At 33.9% G+C, this 18,547-nt stretch overlaps 1 protein-coding gene across 1 annotated transcript; it reads left to right on the top strand.

Moving 5' to 3' along the window:
- The first annotated feature begins 4,753 nt into the window (after positions 1 to 4,753).
- Positions 4,754 to 7,023, top strand: LOC150093139 (frizzled-2-like). The gene has a single exon (XM_090414194.1). It carries the CDS (start codon positions 4,918 to 4,920, stop codon positions 6,616 to 6,618), a length of 1,701 nt encoding a protein of 566 aa, XP_090270320.1. The 5' UTR covers positions 4,754 to 4,917; the 3' UTR covers positions 6,619 to 7,023.
- Positions 7,024 to 18,547: the final 11,524 nt, after the last annotated feature.

The raw sequence follows: 18,547 nt of genomic DNA, 5'->3' as shown, positions 1-18,547 counted from the left end.
TCTCCTTCTGCCCAATTGCAGAAGACGGACAATATAATGGAACTTATAGAGACCACAGTGCCAAATTCAGCCAAAGTTTTCCATGGCATTTTTTTTAAAGGTGGGTAACATAAATAGAAGATCCACAACGGCTGAATCCACTCTGGAGGTCTTTTATTAGTTGAGAGAGGCTTCTAGGTAGCGAAGAAGTTCGGTATTGATTGATTTTCTTCACTACTTGAGAAAGAACTAAATTGCTTGATGTGATAATTTTTAAAAAAATATTGTATCCTCTGTTTTTCCAGTCGTAATTTCGTTATATTTCAGAATTATCAATCCAATATCAATGAACATATGACACGTTTTGCACCCGTTTACATAAAAAAAGGGGAAAAAGTAGTGATAGTTAAAATGCACACTTAGGTTCTTTAATTACTACAAGTGAAAACAATTTAACAACTTTTGTGACTTATTCCTGACTTTCTGATTTATTGATAATTTTGTTGCTGAAAAGTGTGCAGAACGTAGATATATAATTGCAAAAAATATGTAATGAAAGAACACTTTAATAAAAATAGTAAAATAAGTCTCTTCAATGGACGACCTGGGCTTCCTTTTTTCCTGATGATTTATAACGAAGCCCTTCAAGAATGATTTAAATAGTCCAGCACTATTTAAACCACCATCTTCATCCGTTCAATATTTTTATTCGAAATAGCAATTGACTAATATTGCATATCAGTCAATTGCTATTTCGGTTAATTGTTATTTGATGACAATTGCCATTCAATGAATTCTCTGTATACTGGTAACACTGGTCGATAGTAAAAATGTGTCTCCCTTCTTACGAATGAATTGAATATGGTGTAATTTCGAGGCTGACTGATAGATGCTATTGGAATAAGATAGTTAAAAAAAAAGGCGACATAGAACAAGAGTTAATCCTCGTGTGCAAACCTTCTGTACAATTGGAGAAATGCGACAAAGATCAGGGGACTGTTTTGGCATCCAGAATGGATAAGATATTTCAGATCATCGTTTGGCGATAAATTAAATGTGCCACAGTTATGTCCTTTTGAAACAGTAAAAAAGCATTTGTGAAGATCGTCTGTGCAAGAATTTGAAGAAAAATAAAAAGATATACCATATTCTACCAAAATAGATAGAAACAGGGTTGGACAAAAGCTACCGTCAATACTTTTGGCAAGAGACCAGAAAGCATGACTGCAATTTGGATATGATGCAAGTTTCTTTGCTTTTAGCCCTTTCATAACCATTTTTGGATGTGCTCACCGTTTGTTACCAATTCTTTCAGACTTTGGCATAAAGTGGAAATGAAAAATAGATATCGATGTCACAATGGATTCTTCTTGGAAAATCAAGGCTTCTTTAAAAAAAATGGGGATAGGGATTTTAAAATGTAATGGGTATAATAAATATTCTCATACTTACAAGAATTGCTTCCGTCATACGTTCAATGCGAATGTTTCTTAGGTTTTTTTTTTTAATTTCTACAATATACCAGTATTCTTTTTTTTAGATGGATACCAAACTTGAATACAGTACTCCAAATGGAGTCCAATCATCGTTATACAGAAAGATATGATCACGGCTTTGCCCAAGTTGCAAAGTTCATTCAGTTGGAAGTTTTGAATGTCTTGTTGTGACGTAAACTTGTAAGCTAACTTTTGGTTTTTATTTCCAAGCGAAGAATTTCTTTTTTCTTACTGAGAAATAATAATAGTCTTAATTTTTTATTTTTCAGTTAAGTGAAATACCTCATTTAAAGCAAGGTATTGTTTATAACTGTTGACCATTGAGTCACTGACAAATCTAGATGGTGGTTAAGAGGAGAAATCTTTCGTGTATCAAGAAAGAAAAACAAGATAATATTACGAATATTCAATTAAATAAATAAATAAATGAAATGAAACTCCGATCTATTCAACCGAATCAAAGTTTCTTTGTATAATTTCGAATTTGGCAAAATTTTGCATTGGAAAATGATCTGATTTAAACAACTTATTGATCAACAAATTTTCGTTCAGTCTCAAATATGGGATGTTGATGAAATTTCATAAGAATCTCTAAAATTTGTACTTATGACTCTATAGTTATTTAATATTTTGAGAAACACACCTAAATGGGAAACAATCGATATTCTTTTATTTAAAAAAAATCATAACACCAATTAAATTATTGAAATGAATGTTACTGGTGATAAATTATATGAATAAAAGAAGAAATGTTAAAACCTTCTCACATATTTCTCAATCTTAAAATAAATAAATAAATCCTCTCACATATTTTTTATTTCCAAACAGTGAGTAGGCAGAGCTCCTTTAGCCCTAACTTTTTGAAGAGAGACTGGCAGCCAGTCTCTATCCTTCAGCCTTATCAGATGGGCGTAAACTAACAATGAACTGAGATTTTCAGGGGAGAGGGAGAGAGAGAGAACAGCCAGCAACTTCTGAGATCTTGTGGTTCTAAATCTCTTCACTCGTATTATTATCTGTAAGTGTGCAAGTTCTATAAAGCATTCTAATCAATTTAACCCAAGCCTTTGGGATGCAGAGTTTTAAAAAAAAAACAGTTTTCAAGAGATAAAAATTATACTGTTCAGCAGCAAAAATTGACTGATCCAGAAACCAGCTGAAAAAAGGCTTAGAAAGATTCCTCCAAGCAGTGACTATGGAAATTATTCCATGAACAAGGTTCATGGAATAATTTCACAAGGTTTATTCAAATAATTTTACATGGTTGCAAGGTTCTTTGTAGAAATGAACCATGTGAACTTCATGAGGTCACAGAGTTCGTTTCCCGACTTAGTCGATCACTGACATGAGCAATCGGGATATTTTTGGCCCGTAAACTCAAGAAAATCGACCATATAACTCACACTGTGTCAGACAATAATATATACTTGCATAGACAAGGTTAGACCATGGGATGGAGGAAATTATCTGCCTTACTTACTGAAGCGTATTTTTTTTTTAAAATACTGATGAAATTGAATATGGTTTACTATAAGAAGCATATATGTAAAAACTCTAGAAATCATATATCAAACTGAAGAAGAGGTTTGGAATGTGATTTAAAAGAAAGAAAGAAATTAGTTAGAAAATGATAAAAAAGTGGATTATTAAAAACAAATATAATATATACATATATATTATATTAATATATAAACATATATTTATATATTAAACATATATAAATAATTCTTTCTTTATTTATCTATTATACAATCCTATTTACGCAATTTAGAAACCCGTGGTACATTTTAGTAATAAGGACGAATTTGCAACAGTATGCGATGTTTTTATCCATTTACAATAAGCAAGGCAGCAGTCTGTCATTGAACATTGAAAATCATTGGCGACCTAAAAAAAAAAAAGTTGCACAAATATCCATATCATTGTGGATATTTGTGCTCCGGAAACACAGTTAAAAAAAAATAAAACCTCTAATAAGCATTGCAGTTGAACACCGGGCGATGAAACTAACCTACCACATAAATTAGAGGTTGTGGTATCAATGGCGGATCTATATGAGCAGACGATCGTCCTTCTCTAATACGTCAATACAAATTAAAAACTTGTAAGACATTAGCGATATCCTTCCCGCCAAAATTAAACTCAGAATCCGTCTGTCTGATAATAGTGTAACAACCTTTGTCTGAATCAGGTTTTGCACTCGAATAAAGTAAGTCTCTCTTCGCTGTTTTATTTATTTATTTATTTTTATTGTTCAGATGGCGCAGTAATCATGATCACTATTGTCAGCTAAATTGTATTTAAATGTCAGGAAGAATTCCATTTTGCAGCAACTGCACATTGAATTTTAATAATAATAATAATAATAATAATAATAATAATAATAATAATAATAATAATAATAATAATAATAATAATAATGCAGTATGTAATTATCAAACTGCTGCTTGCCATGTAGGCCTTATGCCGTATTTTTATTATTATTTTTTTATTTTATTTTATGCCTATCTTCATTTCTTCAACATAATAACGGCAAAGTATCAACTGTAATTATTAATTTCGTACGCGTCAAAATTTTGAAGCGACATGTGTTCAGTGTTTGATAGATATTGGAAAATATAATAATTTATGAGATTAAAGATAAGTGCATAAGCAATCACGGTATTATTCTTATATTAAATATATTTCCAGCTGAATACACAGCAAAGTTCGAAAGCCATCTGGTGTTTAGAAACATTTGAAGAAAAAGAAATAAAAAAAGAAAGAACGCAGGGATGGCATTTAATACTAGTTCACAGTTTATAATTCATGTGCTTATCTAAAGGCAGTAAATGGAGGGGGGAGGGAGTTATCAACCCGTCTCTCTCTATAACAACATCCTGACTTCTTAAAAATATTAAGATAGTCAACTGATATCGCAAACTTTGCGGGAATGTTTATTATAGCTCTTTCGCAAGGGCTATTGTAAAGAAAATTCTCTCATGGATTGTTAGTAGATAGCGTTTAGCTGCTCAAAATCTTACGTACCGTCCCAGTGACAGGTGAGAACATTTATTACATGCTCCTTATCAACCTAAAGCTAACCCTTAATTAGACCAATCCCATGTTGCCTCTGCAGAACACGTTTTGTCAGACTGCTAACATTCAAGCTACTAAACGCTAAAATTGGCGACTCTTGCGCAGGTTCAAGCATATTGGCGCCACCAGCCAATGACGACGCATGCCTGCGAGCAAGGCCGTCTTGGCTGCTCGTCCGTGACGATTGTTTGGAAAGAGCGGTTAACGAGGCATTTCCTACTAACGATGGTGTGGATCGTGACATGTCTGTGTACAGCAGTTGTGGTTATATCTGGACGTTTCACACAAAGGAGATGCTATGACTTGGATGTGAATGAACTGTTGTGAATGTTAACATTGTCTTCGGTTTGCGTTTGCGGCGAATATGGCGCAACGTTTGGTAAGAACGTTGTTCCTTGCCGTCATCGCCATTCAACATGGACGACAGGCAGCCGGCCAAGTGGTGAGCTCTCGCATTTCTGACCGCGATAGTGTGATCCCGCATCACGGAAGATGTGAACCCATCACCATTCCTCTGTGCAAGGATATTCCTTATAATGAGACAATCATGCCGAATCTTCTCAACCATCAGAAACAAGAAGACGCAGGCTTAGAAGTTCATCAATTCTTTCCTTTGGTCAAGGTACAGTGTAGTCCGGATTTACAGTTTTTCTTGTGTGCTATGTACGCGCCCGTTTGCACGATTATAGATCAAGCTATTCCGCCTTGCCGATCGTTGTGTTTGTCCGCCAGAAGGGGTTGCGAAACGCTCATGAATAATTTCGGTTTCGAATGGCCTAAAAGTCTAGACTGCGACAAGCTACCTCAAGGGGGTGGCGAACAGTTGTGCGTCGGACAGAATAATACGGAACGCGCTCGGGAGCCACCCCAAGAAGGACCGCCGATAGTTCGTAACAACAACAGATCCCGAGGTTGGAAATTTATATGTCCCGTAGAATTTCAAGTCCCGCGGGGTTTGGGTTATGTGCTGCGAGTGGGCAACAGTGAAGAGAGAGATTGCGGAGCGCCATGTGACGGTATGTTCTTTACTGAGCAGGAGCGGAAGTTCTCTCGCACGTGGATTGGAGTTTGGGGAATCTTGTGTATGGGATCGACCCTTTTTACTGTATTGACGTTCATTGTAGATATGCAACGATTTCGATATCCTGAACGACCAATAATATTTCTCTCCGTGTGCTATTTCATGGTATCTCTCACCTACGTTATCGGATTCATTATGGGTGAGCAGGTGTCTTGTAATGACCCCTTTCCTCCACCAGACGACCAGAAAGGTGGAGTTGAAATGATACGAACCATAACGCAAGGCAATGAAAAGAAGAGTTGCACAATTCTATTCATGATTCTTTACTTTTTCAGCATGGCCAGTTCTATCTGGTGGGTGATACTAACCCTAACTTGGTTTCTGGCTGCAGGACTTAAATGGGGCCACGAAGCAATCGAAAATAACTCTCAGTATTTTCACATAGCAGCCTGGACCATTCCTGCAATCAAAACCATCACGATCCTCGCCATGGGTAAAGTAGAAGGTGACGTTTTGAGTGGCGTTTGCTTTGTAGGACTGTGGAATGTGGATTCCCTTCGTGGTTTTGTGTTAGCGCCACTGGTTGTGTATATGTTCTTGGGCACGATATTCTTGCTGGCGGGATTTGTGTCGTTGTGCCACATCAGAACTGTTATGAAGCACGATGGAACGAGGACAGATAAGCTGGAGAAGTTGATGATTCGCATCGGAGTGTTTTCTGTTCTTTATACTGTTCCTGCTATTATTGTGTTGGCATGCTACTTCTATGAGCAGACTTATTTTGATACATGGATGCTGTCTTGGCAGAGGGAGAAATGCCAGCGACCTTGGTATAGCATTCCTTGCCCAGATGTACCCTCCAATTCACCAGAAATTTATTGGCCAAAGCCAGACTTCCCGGTGTTTATGATTAAATATTTGATGACACTTATAGTAGGAATCACGTCTGGTTTCTGGATATGGTCTGGTAAAACTTTTACTTCTTGGAGGAATGTATATATTCGCATTAGACAGAGGCTATGTGGTGCTGAAGCATATGTGTGACACGTGCGTAGCCAAGTTTCTTTTTAGACTTTTTTTTTTTTTCCTTTCAAGTAGTTTCGTCCACTGTATAAACATCATTGAAGTTTGCTTATGACGATCTCTGTAGTGTTATGTTTTGTACAGCTTTGAAACAGAATGACGAAGAGGTGATTGTCAATTCTTGTATCTCATTTGACAAGCACCTCAACAATGTTGTATCTACTTATTTATTTCTTGTAAAACCAATCTAGATATCTATAATATAGCATTCAACTGGAAAATCATACTTTTGTCAGGTAAATTGTTTCTTTACATAGTTATATTCGTGATATCGTTAATAACCGTTAAGTTTAGCTAATGATATCGTTTGTATAGCACATTAGTTTATATATTTTATTTTGAAGAATAAAATTTTGAAATACTGCACTCAAACCATCGTATCTTCGAGTTTAACGATCCTCATTTAACCAAATAGCTCCTGAAACGCTTGCAAGCAACTCTTGCCGATACTCATATTACCCAGTTTCGTATTTCGTGACTAGTAGGTGTTGTTAAAAGAACACTTCAATGTATACTCTAACCTGTAGTTCGTATTTCTTTATTCTTACTATAATTGCTATTCTGTTTGTCCGGCAATGTTTTTGGACTTTATTCAGAGTCTACAGACATGTAATCATAACTGTTGGAAATTGTTACGTACAAATATTAAATCATATAGGTTGACCTTATAATGATTTTTTTTGACTCTGTATAGGTAATAAAATATTGTCAATGTTTTATCTAATCATAATAGTAATATTCTTTTCATAAAATTGCCATTCTAGGTTAAATGAAGTTAGTTTTTAAGGATACGAAACAAAACACGAATATTTCCAAGTAGCAGCCAGACTAAGCAGCAGTTGAAATGAATTAACGTTTTTTAGCTTGTTGAATATTCTTTCAAATCTACATCGCAAGTTTACGATAAGTATGTAATATTTTGTCAGGCAACTACTCTGAAAATTAATTTTGTTTCAGATCTAATTTAATATATTTTTTAACGTTCTTTTGGTACGGTTGTCTAGCAAAGGATATTAAGTGGTGGCGTCACTTAATAATAATTATTATCAATAAGCATTTGGTAGCCACAGGACACTTATGGAAGACTTGCTTAGAATGTTTGGATTCTTCTGAAGTAAATTGTTTTACGAAATGCAGCCTACTTTTATTTATATCATTTTAATTAAGAAAAATTGTTCGTTTACTATTACAGCTGTAAAATGGTAAGCACATTGAAAATCAATATTGCCTGAACTGATCAGTTCGTATTTGCTATGATTACGAGTATTATAGGTTTATTATTTGTTTTTTATTGCGATTAAAAAATCAAATAAAAAGGCTACCCATGATTAAATAAATAATTATTTAATCATGGATAGAAGAGTGGAAAGTAAAGTACACCTAGCTTAAACCTTGTTTTTTCAACTCAAAAATTACATCATGAGTAGAAAAATTCCGCTTCTTTTTTTTTTTTAAGCTCTACTGTTAAGATGCCCACTGAGATGAAAATTATCTCTACCGCAGACCTTCAAATAAACTTCAAAATATTTAAGTTTGCAAAATTTTCAGTAAGTTACTATATATTTTTGTCATTATTAAACACGATGAAGCCATTTTTTTATTTTAAGATGGTTGTTATTATAATCTAGTGATCAAAACGCAACAAAATATTTGGTACTTTTTGCATTTATCGCTGTAGCATCAGCTGCATGTCTTTCGCAGTGACGGTTTTAACAACTCGCGTAGGCGGCTCTAGCCAGCTAAGCTCCTTTCGAATCCCGAATGCTTTGCACTGTGGCCACTTAGGCGTAATTTCTTATATCCGCCATTGATGTTTAGCTTCACTCATATGCAAACTTAATCAGCGATGAAAATGATTCAAACTGACTGAAATCCCACCAGTTTATTAATTAACTTAGGCCTGGTAATGGATATATGATAGTTATTATTCTACAACTGGACAACTGGTTGAAGATGATTAAACTAGAAACCCTTTTGACACAATTAGAATACGATCTGCTTGTTTGATGTCAGTGTATGTACCAGAATAGAAACAAATTTAGTTTAATACCACGTACACATTGCGCAAGAAACCAGGATAGATTAGCCTGGAGTTTCGTGTTCGCTATGCAAGCGGTGTACATGTATGCGTTGGGAAAATGCATCGATGTTATCGATGTAGACTGCAGTTCAAATTGTAAACAAGACAAATTGCGTAGGAAAAATATGGAGCAACTGGAATAATTGTCTCTACCGTTGATGTTAACTGGATTGTCAGCTGTAATGTTTAATGCAAACGAAATTCGGGTTTTTTGAAATAATAATAAAAAATTAAAAAAAAACTAATTTATTTGGGTTAAATAATTACCTATGCTTGCATTTCAGCAAGTGGGGGTGATTCAAGAAAAATATTAACTGGTTTTGCAAATGCAGAAAGACGCGGAGAGAAGATAGAGAGGGAAATAGAAAAAAAAATTGATAAACTTCCACCTGCTAACGAATGTACTATTGACTAGCCTGGAAGCGTTGTGTTTCAAACCATCTACCTGTATTATAAATGAATATTTTATGTACCATACATAAAACTTCGATAACAAACGCATTTCTTTACGCTTTGAAGATTGGTAATTTGGTTTTCTTACCTCTTCTATGAAATTATATACTTGCTCTAATCTAAGAAAATATCTTTGGACGTTAAAGTTAAAAATGTAATATTCTAATGCATTCGTTTATTTAATTCTGTTTCATCAGGAATTTTTTAGATCCCCCTTCATGAATTCGATATACACTCTTGGCAGCGATAATAAATGAACAAAAGTCAAATACATGCATTAACGCAAATAAGAAAATTCACCAACTCTTAAAATTTAGTATTAACATGAAAATTCCGTCAGATTTTTTGGATTTTTTTTTCATTCTTTTATATTGATTTATTTAGAATTCTGTAGCTGTTATTGGTTTTATTTTTGAAATCCTTCAAGCTGATTGCAGTGATATATTAAATTTTTGAAACGTTTTCATCGTCATGATGCTGTTTTCTGTCTAATTAATTGTATGCAAAATGATAGCCCATTTGTTTATATAAAGATAAATATATGAAATTAATTATTCATTCAAATCACTTTTAAATAATAAATTGCTGCTCTCCAGAGCTTTATGTAGACGCAAAAAATATAGTATATTTCTTTACTGGTATCTGTAAATTAGTTGGAATAATAATCATTTGCTACCGATTATTTTATCTTTATCCCTGTAAAAAATTTATCTGTGGATTAATTTATTGTTATGTTATATTGTAAGTTCCATCTAATCAGATATAAATCATCATAGCAGTTTATATCTGATTAGAACATGTTGGATTAAATCCTCTTTATAATAATTTTTATAAAATCAATTCCATTGATTTTTATGTTTGATTTTTTTCCTTTTTAAACAGATATTATATCATATTCTTTTGCAGTTGAAAAAAAAATACAAAAAATTCAACAAAGTATTACTTGCAAAATGATAAGCACAAAGAATAACTACAAGACTGTATATTGTAATTTTTTGGTAAACACAAAAACTCATTAGGTAGCAAAGAGATCAAGAATTATCACAAACTTGGAACAGATGTTTGACTATGATCTAGAGTATTGATTCAATCAGGGATGGCTCTACTGATGGTGCAAGACGTGTATTTGCATGGGGCAGCAAAATATGCTACTGCACAGGGTGGCAAAATCCCTAGGGGTATCCCTGAATTCAATTCATTAATTGATATAGCAGTGGATTAGTGGAAATTACTGCTTATATTGTAAAGGAATGCTACAAAATATCCTAAAATTTGCTCTGTTTAGTGCTGAATGTAAAAGATGAATGTATCTGCATGCAGTATATATAAAAAAAAACTGTGAACTATACTTAGATGCATAGCCTATAGAAATTATTATTTGTGTATCTCTGCAAAGTCTTGTAGGAGATCTACTTTTTATAACTCCCTTTAAATTCATTCAACGATGAGACATTCACCATTCTCTCTGGGAATTCATCCCAGACACCACTTCCATAAAAAAAAGTAAATAAATAATTATCCTCCCACCTGCTACTCATAGTCTTACTCCAGTCTGCTTGCTAAATATAGTCTTACTCAACTTCCAGATATGATCCGTTGTTCTCACCTCATTTTCCATAGACTGATAAATCTCACCTATATCTACTGTATAAAATCCATTTATTGTGTGTCTATCATATTTTTTTTTTTTTGTAGCTCACATCTTTAATCTGACCTTGTAATCAACATTTGCTGATGCAGAATTATCTTGGTTACCTATCTCTGAATTTTCTTCAGCCTCCTCATTTCTGCAGAACTACTTCAAATATTATGGTATGCAAAGCACTGCATCTGAGAAAAGTATAATGGTACAGGAGAAGAAATAGGCATGAAATTTTTTTTACAAGTCCCAAGAAAAAAGAGTCATATATATGTGATTCTTCTCTGCCAGAAGTGAAAAAAAAAAAAAAAATCTTCTTTATTTACTTTTTTCAGAGTTCAGAAATATATATAATGTGTTTGCTCTGTAATGTAATCAACTTTTTTTTTCAGAGATGTAGTTCCTATTATTATTTGTTTTTCTGTAACCATTTTTAATAATATCATATTAGAATATACTCTTCATATCTCTGTTACATTTCTTTAACCTATAATATTGGCTTTCTAGACAATGAACAGCCTCTTTATTTGGTATAATGTTAATGCATTTTGAGAACAGTGCAAATGCTTTGTCATAATCCCTAGAAATTAATATTCCCTCTGTAGTTATAGTTTTTGTTTGCATAATAATTGATATTTACAGAAAAACCATATTTATATCTTTTGTTATGCACTCAGAATAACTTTTTCTCTGTAATATATTTTATGGTAATCTCTCCCATGAATGGTTAGCACTGTAGATGCACTGATGGTTAAATAAATCAGGATCCTTGCTCCTCCAGAAACCAAACGCTGTGTGTGTTTTTTTAAGATCTTCAGGCCTCTAGTAAGCAAGGGCTCATCCCATAGGATTAAAATCATTTGCCACTTTTTTTTTTAATTCATAGCATGTAGATAAGAGAGTGGTGGCTAATAACAAAGAAGCAGTAGTGAGTGTTTCCAGATAGTACTTTTACAAGTATTGATCAAACCAATACTGCTTTAGTTTGATAATTGAATAAGAACCAGTGTATTCAATCTGATTTGGCTGTTGGCTTATACTTAACTAAGTTATTAATTTTTAAGTGTATTGGCATTTTGAGGCCTCTAAATGCTTTAGGACTTTTAAATATGTGGTATTTAATTAATCATGGCTTGCTTTCTTTATTTTCCATTACATTACATTACTTAAGCTGCCTTCTTTAGTTTCTGTTGCTAATCAGCTTCTTTTTTTTTTTTTTTGCAAGTTGGTTTTACTCTTCTAAATTCTCACAGTAGCAACAGTTTATTTTATTTGTAATCTAAAGATGCTTTAAATTATTTGCAACATATTAAGTTAGTTCTTGCCATTTCCGAAGATTTCCCCTAAGATTGAAAGGATTTAATTTCAAATGTTTTATCTGCTTTAATTAAATACAGCATTAAATAGTAAAGTGTATGCTTCATCAGTAACTTACTTACCTCTGTTCTTCTTCCAAGAAAAAAAAAAATCTTGTATGTAACTCAGTAGATGAAAAGAAGCAGTAACTCAGTAGATGAAAATTAATAATTCATTGAGTGACAAATTTTTCTGTGTTTTTGATTTAAGTAACTGACTTTTTTTTGTATATTCATACAAAAAAGTTTTTGGTACTTCAAACTTATGAAATATGTGATTTTCTTTAATAAAGAAAGAAATACAAGTATTTTAGGCCTCAAATAAGCAGGGTAGTGAATCAAATAACTTTGAGTTCAGCTATCTGGTGACAACTAAGGATGGATAATGATATTGATTTCTAAAAGATGGGGCTAGAAGATTTCTGCCTACTCTCTTTGGGGAATAAAAAGACTTTAGACTTTTGACTTAAACTCATATTTTTGAAGAAATTAGGCTTGGGTTTTGTTGCATCCAAATCGATACACAACCGATTAAATATTTATCTTTTTTTTTATTGTCTATTTATTTATATGTATTACTAACAGTATCCTGAAAGATATTGAAAGTTTATTTTTTCACTTGGTTAGAGTATAATAAAATTAGTTTAATCCTTTATCCAAGTGTGAGCAAACAAAGTTTGCGCCTGAAGTATCTTCAGGACTAGGGTAAAGTGATACAACACCAGGGCAACTCTTTGCAAAGGTGGAGAAAGCTACCAACACTCCTAACTCAGTATCTCCTATAATGCAAAACACATCTCCTTGCGGATATGTCTAATGTTATGCATTAAAGGAAGGGCCACTACCCAGACTAGTTTTGACCTTTATTGAGGTCTCTTCAGTGGGAGCCAGGCCCTAGTGGAAATACCAGGCAGAAGCATTAGCAGGTCATCTCTACCTATAGGAGTTGCCAAATGGTGTGCCACCCTTTTTTAATAAATTACTCTGGATTTAGAGAAAGATGTTGAAAGTTTATTTTTTCACTTGGTTAGAGTATAATAAATCCAGAGTAATTTATTAAAAAAGGGTGGCACACCATTTGGCAACTCCTATAGGTAGAGATGACCTGCTAATGCTTCTGCCTGGTATTTCCACTAGGGCCTGGCTCCCACTGAAGAGACCTCAATAAAGGTCGAAACTAGTCTGGGTAGTGGCCCTTCCTTTAATGCATAACATTAGACATATCCGCAAGGAGATGTGTTTTGCATTATAGGAGATACTGAGTTAGGAGTGTTGGTAGCTTTCTCCACCTTTGCAAAGAGTTGCCCTGGTGTTGTATCACTTTACCCTAGTCCTGAAGATACTTCAGGCGCAAACTTTGTTTGCTCACACTTGGATAAAGGATTAAACTAATTTTATTATCCTGAAAGATAATTTAATGAACATATTTAAACTGTTTTTAAGTTGAAATTAGCGATTTTTCACAATCACGTTATTATACATTTCAAATAGTTAATCTTTGTACCATAAATAAATGAAAACATTTGCTACTAACATTTGTCCTTTGCTGATAAGGTGCATGGACTTGTGTTTATTGAATCTGCTTTCAATGAATTTTATTGTAGTAAAATTATTTAAGGAAAGTAATAGGTTGCTTTTTTACATGTATGATTCAAATAATAATTTTCAATGTTGTTGAAAATAATAATTATAATACTAATAATGCTAATAAATTGCATGATCTAATTAGTTGTTTCACAAGAATTAATACAGATATTTTTTTTAAGTGAGTCCAACCACAAAAGGTCATAATACTATACTGCATTAGTATGGACTAAGGAATTTTTATCATTTTTTTAATTTAATTTTATTTTTGTCTTTTTATTTATTTTATACATAATCTAGAAACCCTTTTCTAGAGATCCAAGTCACTTCAGGCTTTCATTATGTGGGGGGATGGTGGTCTCATGCTGGGGAATGAAGTTCATTTCCCACCTAAAGACAATTACTCTCCAACCTGTTGGTTGGAAAGTGGTACATTAACCACTCAGCCATCCAGAATGTTAAATGTAGTAATAAAAATCACAATAAGAGATGCAATGCAATATTATATTAATAATAAATAAATTGGCTTTGATTTATTATTAATCTATTAACCTTCATTTTTATCATAATATTTAGGTTTTTTTCTGGGTTCTTTACTTCATTTTACTTACTGTTTAGTATTTTAATGAATGTAAATCAGTAAGCTTATTTGAATATTTTTATTTAAGCTTATTTCAATATTTAACTTTTTGTATATTATTGGTCTCATTATATTAATCCATCCATCAATAAACCAAATGGAGGATTATTGATAAACTTAATAACCTCTTTATTAATATGACATGAATGTGTGTGTGAATGGGAAAGATAAATTAATTCACTTTGAATAATTTAAAAATGGGGAGAAAAATTCATGCATATTGGTACAGAGCCATCACAGCTCGGTTAGTTTTGATGAAATTAGTTGGAAAGACATGGGTTCGAGTCCCGTCTAAGTTGCAAAGAACCTTTTATCAGGGCTTTTCCCGTTTATGGTTAATTAGCCGGTATAATACGGTTGTAGCAGGATTTTTTACCCCTTCCCCCATCCAGAGAAACCGAAAGCACTTGCAATTTACACATAATCTTATGCCAAAATATATATTTAGGCATAAGATTAACCGTCTTATCCTCAAAATTATGTTTACAAAAGCCGATCTGAGCAGGTCTTGGGCATTAAGGGAGACCTGCTGTTAGGTACTGCGGGATGATTACTGCATATCAGTCAAGAAAGGTTGACTAAGAACTGACAGATATGCGTAAATCTTTACTAAAGAAAATAATGTTACTAATGTAATAATTTTTTTCCCTACATTTTTGTATTTTGTTGCCTGGATTGTATAAATAGCATCTCTAATATGCGTTGGAGTTATCAAAGTAATCGCATATCTTTTCAGAATATTAAGCACTGTGAAGAAATAAAGAACAAAGAAAAAACCTTGGCAGTTCTTGGAATGAAGCAGTTCTAGCAAGCCATGCTATGTATTCTTATATAGCGGTTGAAGGTCACTCAATTTATGTTTCTAAATTTAAAGCAGTACCTAATGATTTTAGATTCCGTGAACAGATTGCAACTTTTATCTTGGAACACATTCGTTTCATTAGATAAGGAATGAAAATAAGTGCTTTTCATTTTCCAGAGATGTTTTACCGAGCTGGTACCATTTAGCAGGCGGAGAATATTAAATCCCGAAGCAAATAGATTTCTCACCTGTGTAGAGTAAGAATCAACCGCACACTCTTCGTTTTTTAGTACCTGAATTACTGTAAACTAGGCCAAACGATTATATTTTATACAGAGGTATGTTTATTCTCTATAACACCTTTGTACCCGTTATAAACAGGCTTCACAGCGACATGTGCAAAGGCTTAAAATTTTAGCTTTTGAAGAAAAGAAAACTGATTCTAGGAGAGAATTTTTTGCATAACATTTATTTGCGAATTTAAAAAAATTAACGCTCGTTCCCATAATTCATTGCAATATACGCTTATATAAGTCCTACCTGAATGTTAATATTATTACTGCTCTCAGGTCCCTCCGTGTAATCCTATGAACTCATCCCGAGAGGCTACTTCACACTCCGTTCAACTTCATTACACCTATTAAATGTATTTTTATCTCTTTCTGTTTTAGTTGCGTGCGTTATTGTCATCCGGTTTGCTTCTTCTGTGGAAAGAAAAAGCACAGTTTCCCGGGTAGTGGGGCGGGGGGGGGGGAGAGACTTCTATTCCCTTATTGACAACGACAAAGTCGCTCACCTTAGGTTGACAATAACTTCATAGAGGGTTCTTATGTCTTGATATTATCGCAAAAAACCTAGTTTGTTTGTTTTCGACCAGAAGACTGAGGTCTCGTCATCCTTCCGATTGCCATACGGAGGCTAGTTATTAATGTTATTTTATGTTCTTAAATTCATGCTGAGATAATATATTTTGTTCTTAAATTCATGCTGAGATAATATACGCATATCCTTTGGACAATAGCCATCGTTTATAGTAGTTCAGAGCAGAATTTTTAAATCATCGATTAAACCAATATCATGCATTTGTGCTGCAAAATGCATGCATAAAAATATTTACTTTTTTATGTCAGTATTACATAAATGCGTTCATTTATCATGTAATTTAGTCTTACAATCTTACTATCTTTTAGAAAGCGTAATTGGACATCAGTCATACAGGAACTTTCATAGATGTTTGTTTGTTACGGCTCATGCTATGCTATTAGCTTCAGATTTTGTTCACTTATTTAATACCAGCGTCAAAATATGTTACACGACAGTCTTAATAAAAGTTACTCTTAATGAAATGTTCTGTAGTATTAAATAATAATAATAAACTGTTTACTGTATTAATCTCGTCTCCGTAGCTCACTTGGAAACAGTGATTGTTCTTTGGTTGAAAGACCTGAGGTCTCAATGAGACAATGCTTCTGGATGAGACCGGCTAACTCGCCCTAAAGCAGTATTACAACATGCAACCCCAAGTGACCGGCATTTTCCGTATTATATGAGCAGTACTGAACGCAGGGTGTGTGTCGCAAACTTAGTACACTTGGACCATAGGTGAGTTAGGGATTTTTAGTCTATATGTATAATGTTTCATTTGGTTTTTACAGAATTCGATGTTTGGTCTATGGAACAGGATGTTCGAACTTCTTTCAAGCTGCTTTAGGCTTCCAGTAAGTGGGACCGGGCTATGAAATTCATCTTGAAAATGGGAATGTAGCAGAAGTGTTTGTTGTTTACTCAATATCCTGTAGGATCGACTTCTGTATTAATTACTGCAGTAATTAGCTTGCTTCTAATTCCCGCATTGAGTTCGTGATGCTACAAGTATTATTTTCCGGCATTTATCTTTTACTTGTTGCCTTCTTTATTGCCCTACTCATCGAATATCAGAATTCTGGCTATTGCCAGGCCACTGCAGCATTTTGATGTTTTGCCTCTGTAACAAGTATTATTTTACCTGGGAAATTGGATGTTAGAGGAAATGCGAAAATAACCTGCACTTCTAGTTAGTAATCATTGAGATTGTATCAAGTAATTCTGACCTGCTTAGCTCAACGACATGCTGCAGTGTCATCCTGAAAAAAAGGCATCCTCAAAGGCACAAAACTTCAATATGGACGACAGTAACCTTTTCAGGATGTTGACTTAGCCACTGACATTGGTTTTTTGGAGGAAATATAATGGACATTTACTAGAAATAGAAACACCGAATCGTCTGGAAGCAGGAAATTTTGCCTATTCTTCAAACCGCTTTGATAAAACGCCTCACCAGGTCTAGGTCTTCTGGAATTGTTTCCCCAGCCATATAAGTTGAACTTCAATTCACGAGAAACATTTACTTTTTTTTTTTATCGACTTTCAAGTTGCTCTTTGTGAGTTGCTGTCTAACAGAAGCATTACTTGCTTTGACTGCTCCATCAACATTCCACTGATGTTTCAATTCATTTGTTGTAGTCTTCCGATTTAACAGTAGTAACAATCGCTTCAAGTGGCATTCCTACTTCTCTGTAGATACTCTCTCTCTCTTCCTCTTCCAGATTTCCTTTTCACATCTCCTCTTTCTCCTACGATTTTCTTTTTCTTGAAGAGAAAAAAAAAAAATCAAAAGACTTGACTTGAACGATGTCATCGTACTCACAAGTCTTAGATAACGTTGGCAATCGCATTTCTTATCGCTGGCGGTAGATGATGTAATCAACTGTTGTTTTTGCATCGTCGTTTTGATAGCTGCTGGAACGTGCCAATTTTTAATGTTTATTCCCAAGCGAAATTTACGCATTTTTCCAGGTGTTACGTTTTGAATATACTGCTGTGTAGAAGGAGTAACTACTATTCGTGGAGAGTTACACGTTGAACTATTCCTCACGAAGTAGTTTACTGACACGAACTCGTCGTTGAGATTTAAAAAGAAAAAAAAACTTTTATGGGTGTTTCATCGCCATTAAAAAACAGGCAGTGTTTAAGATTAGCATTCCTTAACTGGCACATCATTTATCTTTAAATTATCAATGAATAGGGGACTTTACTAATTCGAAAATCCCGCTAGAGATACCAAACTTTGAACCTTCAGCTTGTGGAGTCAACGCACTCAAATGTGGATCGCTGAAATGAGATCTTATTTGTCACTCTCATTTGTACAACAAGCCAGTGTAGCTGTAAAGCTGAATCGTATTTCAGAGCTGACCCTTAATGCATGCAAACAACTTGTGATGAAACGTAGCAACTTCAAAACGTGACCTAAAAATCTATTTTTCTTTCTTTCCGTTATTTATATCAATCTGCAGAACAT

Source organism: Typopeltis vanoorti, chromosome 24, assembly GCF_054136105.1.
Source record: "Typopeltis vanoorti isolate ZY-2024b chromosome 24, IOZ_Tvanoo_1.0, whole genome shotgun sequence".
Classification (NCBI taxonomy): domain Eukaryota; kingdom Metazoa; phylum Arthropoda; class Arachnida; order Uropygi; family Thelyphonidae; genus Typopeltis; species Typopeltis vanoorti.
Note: the sequence above shows the minus strand (reverse complement) of the source record. Positions and strands in the feature narration are given on the sequence as shown.

Coding starts and splice junctions, on each gene's coding strand:
- LOC150093139 (XM_090414194.1), top strand. CDS start 4,918: ATGGCGCAACGTTTGGTAAGAACGTTGTTCCTTGCCGTCATCGCCATT.